This window comes from Limulus polyphemus, unplaced genomic scaffold (assembly GCF_000517525.1).
Source record: "Limulus polyphemus unplaced genomic scaffold, Limulus_polyphemus-2.1.2 Scaffold2650, whole genome shotgun sequence".
NCBI lineage: Eukaryota > Metazoa > Arthropoda > Merostomata > Xiphosura > Limulidae > Limulus > Limulus polyphemus.
In genome coordinates, this window is record NW_013668260.1 from 9,053 (window position 1) to 15,422 (window position 6,370).

Here is a 6,370-nt window from a genome sequence, read left to right on the forward strand (position 1 = left end):
TCATTGTGTTTTATTCTGTTAAATGACGTGTTATAAAATCAATGTGTTTTATTCTGTTAAATGATGTGTTATATTTCATTGTTTTCAATACAGTGTAGAGTCTATTTCATTTTCAGTTTGAAAGTTTCTCTCACAGTATTCTGATCAAGAAGCTTACAGAATTATCTAAGGCTTTTATGGGATAGTTAGAAAGCCACTTAAATTATAATAGTTATAAGACATTGTTTCCTTTGTGTGTGTTATCATTCTGTATTCTTAGGTGCATTATTTAAGTAAGTACAAGCTATTTAATGTACTAGTACCATCGGTATAAAAAAAAAGTAGTTTAAATTCATCATTAACTGACAGCAAAAGAAAACAAGAGGCTAAAGGTAAGTACTATTTTCTCGTGTTGTTTTGGGGGACTTGCCCAGACCTCTTTTTTTCCTCTTTGGTGGATTTGATTGTTTAATTATAATATATTCTGTCCTTATCTCCTATTTGTTTCATTCCTTCCATTTTCTATCCTCCTCTCCCTGCTTCTCTTCCAAATTAGTGCCTCTATATGGTCTTGCATGTTGTTTTTTGTCACATACTCCATTGGACCTTTTGTCGTCACGTGTCTTTTAATCACCCTGCCTTGCAATCCCTGCTCCTGCTGGTGTACAGACATTTTTCTTCTGGTGGGTTCATGTTGGATGTTTATCGTGTTTTTGTTTACTTATTGTTGGATGTAGCACTCTGCCATATATTAGTTTGCTACTCCAGCTGAAGCACCCTCCTTTCTACCACAGACGGGGTGATAAATTCCCAATGCCACCAGGTTTTGGACTGGAGATACAACCCCAAATAGTGGTGGATCTGGTGTTGGTTGTAGCTGGATAAGATACGTGAATTCCTGCATGTTTAAGGCTGGGTACCTTCCTCCTACTGTAGACTGGGTGAAACATTCCCATGCCACCGGGTTTTGGACAGGAAAGGAACACCCACCTTGGCTCTCCATCTTCTTGCCATCTGCTAGATATCAATTCCTGATGGATTTGGTGTTGGTTGTGCTGGAGGTGTATGCATGCATAGAAGGATTCTCGGTACAAAAGCTCCTTTTCCCTCCCAGTACCGTTTTTGAGGTGAAAGGTAGAGGACCCTCTTCCTACTGCAGACCTGATGTACAATTCTAGATGCTGCCAAGTAATGATTCGGGTTAAACTCCCACTTACGAGCCACTCTACACCAGAGGATCCCATTATTTCTGTATTTTTTTCCTTGGGGTCCCCCCCATGTTTCCTCCCTTTTTTGGAAACATACTAAAGGACAAAGAGTATACCTGACTCAGAAGTGGTACAGTCTCCCATGGGTAGGATGTTTTTAATTCCTTCTCACACCCCGTGGTCTTCCTTTGGGTGCTCCCTAAAAGGGATCATCTTCTCACCGGTCCTCCAGTTGTTTAATGTGGGATTCTAGCTTTTTTGTAAGAGGACGTAAGATATTGTATCAGAAGTTAACATTTTCCTAAACTGAAAATGTATTTCTGGTAGATACTTACCTCCACTCACATTTCCAGTGTGGTTTGGTTTGCTCTGCCCAATCTTGAAGTGGTTAACAACTGCAAGTTTGGAGAAGGCACTAGTTACGATAGGGGTAGTATCACACTCCTATTGGTGGAGGGTTGCTGCATAATCATTTGCATGCTAGTATGCAGAACTAAGTGGGAGTATCAAGACTGGTGGCAAGCGAAAAGTTGTGCCAATAGAGGGCAGTATAAGTCGAGAAAGCTTTTTGTGAGTGGAGATAAGTATCTATCAGAAATACATTTTCAGTTCAGGAAAATGTTAGCTTCAGTGGCTACACAAATAAAATTGGAAAATTTTTAGACGAAGAAAATTATCTTTAATCTTACATCGAAAATCACTTTGCACTCAGAGCAGTCAATACTTTGACTCCACATATTCACGGATAAAGGTTTAGTCAAAAATCTGATTTTCTGTGTACAAAAGACTTGTAATGTTGACTGAAATCTTGCCAAATTTTGTAAGCATAAAAATACCATTTTAAAAGTTATAGTATGGAAACTGATGGTTACTTTGGGGTATTAATGTCAGTGTAATATACTAACCCCCCTACAGAAAGAGTTATCATTAGGACACAAGTTTATTACAAAGTTGCATTCTTATTATAGTTTCCTTGATAATGTGAACGGTATTTTATAGAATTCCTATCAACTGCTCAGTATAAAGTCAAATATAACTGTTAAGATCTTTGTATTTGTTGAAAGAATAGTGTATCACTAACTTAAAACATTATTTCATGAACATGTTGTAATTTTACAAAAATATCTTTACATTTTTATTTCTATCATGGTTTTCTAGTAAATGTTTTTGGTGATATCCTGCTTGATCCACAGTGACAGATTATATATTACTGTAAATTTCAGGTTAACCAGACAAGGATTTGTCACTAGAGGACTAACTCAGAGATCACCATTCACTCCAGAGGGGACTCCATTCTGCAATCCTCTTCCACGACCAGCACCACGTGTCCCAGTGTCTTCAAGTTTCTTAATGGAAATGCTACATGCCATTTACTTTAGCATGTAGGATATCATTTAAATTTATAAAATGTTTTTAAGTATATTACACAAATTATAATAAAAACTCTGGATGATTAGTTTCTTCCACTAATGTGGTAGTACTAAAATCAACTCTGGATGATTAGTTTCTTCCACTAATGTGGTATTACTATTAAAAATGACTTTGATTTCTTCCAGTTGTTATTTATCTTCTTTTCTTACTTGTGTATACCTAAAGACACGGACAGAAAGAAAGACATACTGAAAGAAAAGAGGTGTGAGAAGATGTATATTGGAATCTTGCATGTTAAAAACTAGCTCAGTTAAAGTTGACTTCTTGTTATTTCAGTTTTTCAACATAGCAGTCAAAAGTATGATGTGTTGTGAATTCTTCCAAAGTAGAAAAAAATGGTAATGCATGGGTAGTTAAAATAAGTGTTGAATATCGTATAATTTTGTTGCCTTGATAATGGTGGGAATGTTGTTGTTGTTTTTTTAAACCTTCATGCACTAATTAAAGTATGAGTTACATGAAAAAATTTCCGTTTAGAAACTACTAGTGAAGTATTAAGTTTTTTATTTATATTTAATATTTATTGCTATGCTATCGTTTTTAATTTTCTCATTGTTCATCTGAATTATCTCCTCCGTCTTTCAAGTGTTTTTTTTTTTATAACTAATGCTTTTGTGTTGAACTCAGAAGTAAAAATTTCTGTATGGTTCTTCAGAGGCCCGAGTAGAAGTATCTGCATGTTTCTTGCAAGCTTTAGTTTAATCTTATACAATTAAAACTAGACGTTCTGTTTTTGTTTCATTTCCCTGCATGCAAGTTTGATGTAGTTTTCTTTTCAGACATCAACTCAATTCTGACGAGGTTGTTACTGATTTCTGCACAGAGTGAGTTTTTTAAGTCGTGTCTTGTTTGAAGATTTTTGTAGTGCCTTTATTGTTTATTACAAGCTTACATCTGTTTTTTTAAACCTATTTAAAAAATTAAAGAAGTGACTAAGTTGGAGAAAGCTGAATTTTTCTTCTGTCAAGAATCACATTTTTTCTCTATGGTTAAAATATTTAACCCTCTCAAAAACAGATAGGTAAAAGTGTGCATGTAATGACTTTTTACAAAAATACATTCGAAATTTAATTAAACTGCTTGATTACCAATATATAAAAATAAAGTTAGCATCAAAATGTAGTTAATATATCAAATTTTAATATTATATTAGCTTTAATTTCTTAATTTTTAAAGGAAAAATTCTAACAACTTCTCAATTTCATCTCTTCTGTATCACGTGACATTTGTTTGCTTAGATTTTCTGTTTTTTCATCACCTCTGTTCTAAGTTTAACATAAATTACACATTTATAGTATAATATTATAAAGCATACTATTAATCTTATAGTCTTCAGTTTTATTTGTTTATAAAGATGTAAACTAGAAAGGAAAACCCACTTGCCACACCCTCCCATCACATCCTTTTTTTTTATTTTTTTTTTTTTTACAAATTGTCAATAATTCTTTCTGTTGTTCGCTATTACATCATTTATAACCAATAGAAAGAAAGCTTTAATTTACCAAGTTGTATATATATATAATGCTAGCTTCGTTCTCTTGACAGATTTCGAATTATTTGACTTATAGATTCAAAGTTGCTATCATCCAATCAGATCGTCCAGCTAAGAGAATTTTTAGGGCACTTGTACCTTTGTTAGAAAGCCAATTAAAATATAATAGTTATAGAACATTGTTTGCTTTGTGCATGGTATCATTTTGTGTTCTTTAGTGTATATTTTAAATAAATAAAAATTATTTTTGTACTAATACTGTCGTTACAATAAGGTTAAGTTTCAGTTGTGGCCGACAGCAAGAAAATAAAAGGCTAAATGTAAGCACTAAATTTCTTGTATTTTATGCATACTTTTTACTTATTGTTATAGATTGTTTGTGTGTTTGTGATTAAGCACAAAGCTACACAATTGGCTATATGTGCTCTGCTCACCACGGGTATCGAAAACCCGGATTCTAGCCTTGTAAGTCCGCAGACATACCGCTGTGTAACTGGGGGGCATTGTTATAGAAGTAACAAAAATGTTAGTAGGTTAAATTGGGTTAAATAATGAAAAAATAAAAAATTCTTCATGAGTTATGCTCGTGAGCAGCTTGTGAAATTGAATATCATAACTTAAGCTATGCATTCACTGGATGATTTCTAGCTTGTTATGCAGGTTTAGTAGTTGGACAGGGTTTAAAAAGCAATAAAACAATAAAAGTAAATAGAAATAGATGTAAATTGTTCCAAGCCTGAGGCTGTTTAGGAAAAACATAATTTTCTGTTACAATTTGCAGTTATTCGAGAAAGTAAGAAGGGCAAGTTAGATTTATTTCGTATATTTTTGTGGTGGTTACAAAGTTGCCAAATGGACCAGGTCTGTTTAATGTTAGGGTAGAGAATATAACAGATAAAATATGAAGTTCTATTGAGAACACTTGATATTCCTTTAGAAGATTCTAGACATTATGCAAGTGAAATGTAACAACTGTTAGGCTTAGCATGACAACCATCTTGCACTCAAACCAGTCAGAGTTCGAGTCACACTCCCACTCCATAAACTCTTGAATTTTGTTTCTAAATACTTAATTAAAAATTCTTATTTTTTTGTGTACAAAAGACTTATAATGTTTACTAAATGCTTGCCAAATTTCATGAAGATATACTTACTACATTAAAAGTTATAATATGTAACTCTCGTGGTTGAAAGGTCAGTCAAAATTACGGAGATTTAAGAGGCCCTGTAGAATGATTTCAGTTACCTCAATGTCATCACATAGTGACTGATTTTGTTATTGTGCTAAAGCTTTGTAAAAGATAGCCTGTCATTATTTTTCTATGCTTTGTAGTTGGTATCTTGAATGCACAGTCAAATTACCAGTGCTCAAGAGTAGATTTATATCCATACATAAAGAAAAAAAAAGAATGATAGAAAAAGAGCTGTCTGTTGGTCTGCAAAAGGAATGTCTCACTAATCCACCCTTTTAAATATGTCTGAATTGTGTTACATATCTGTCACAGTCGATCCTCCCTAGATACTCAACATATGTTCTTTTTTAAACAGCCTGAATATCTGAAAATGTTTTTTTTTATACATTTGGTAATAGTTTTTTATTAGAAATTCAGATTTTTTTGTCTATAAAAGATTGTATCGTTTACTAAAAGCTTGAAAAATTTCATGAAGATACACAAAACCTCTTAAAAATTATAGTATTGAAACTCTGATGTTCAGGAGGTCGGTGTAATCTACCAAGTTCGTAGCAAAAGATAAAATATGTAGAAATTACTTTTGAACTTGAAGCTAGTTTGTGGTTCGTGGTAATTGTCATTATTTTTGTTTCAACTATATGGTTGTGTATCAGAAAGCTTTGACCGCCTCATGCGTTGTCATACCGATCATGCACTGTCATACTGATCATGCACTGTCATACTGATCATGCACTGTCATACTGATCGTGCGTTGTCATACTGATCATGCACTGTCATACTGATCGTGCACTGTCATACTGATCATGCACTGTCATACTGATCGTGCACTGTCATACTGATCGTGCACTGTCATACTGATCATGCACTGTCATACTGATCGTGCACTGTCATACTGATTCGTAGCATTGTCATACTGATCATGCACTGTCATACTGATCGTGCACTGTCATACTGATCGTGCACTGTCATACTGATCATGCACTGTCATACTGATCGTGCACTGTCATACTGATCGTGCACTGTCATACTGATCATGCACTGTCATACTGATCGTGCACTGTCATACT

At 34.0% G+C, this 6,370-nt stretch overlaps 1 protein-coding gene across 1 annotated transcript in view; it reads left to right on the plus strand.

The window, feature by feature from the left end:
• The window catches only part of LOC106467532 (hyccin-like), a 21,094-nt gene that overhangs the window by 1,987 nt on the left and 12,737 nt on the right, over positions 1 to 6,370 (plus strand). The window contains exons 2-3 of the mRNA XM_013927896.1: positions 2,411 to 2,569; positions 3,398 to 3,442. Of these exons, the coding sequence (XP_013783350.1) occupies positions 2,411 to 2,569; positions 3,398 to 3,442 (204 nt within the window). The remainder of the gene's footprint in view (positions 1 to 2,410; positions 2,570 to 3,397; positions 3,443 to 6,370) is intronic.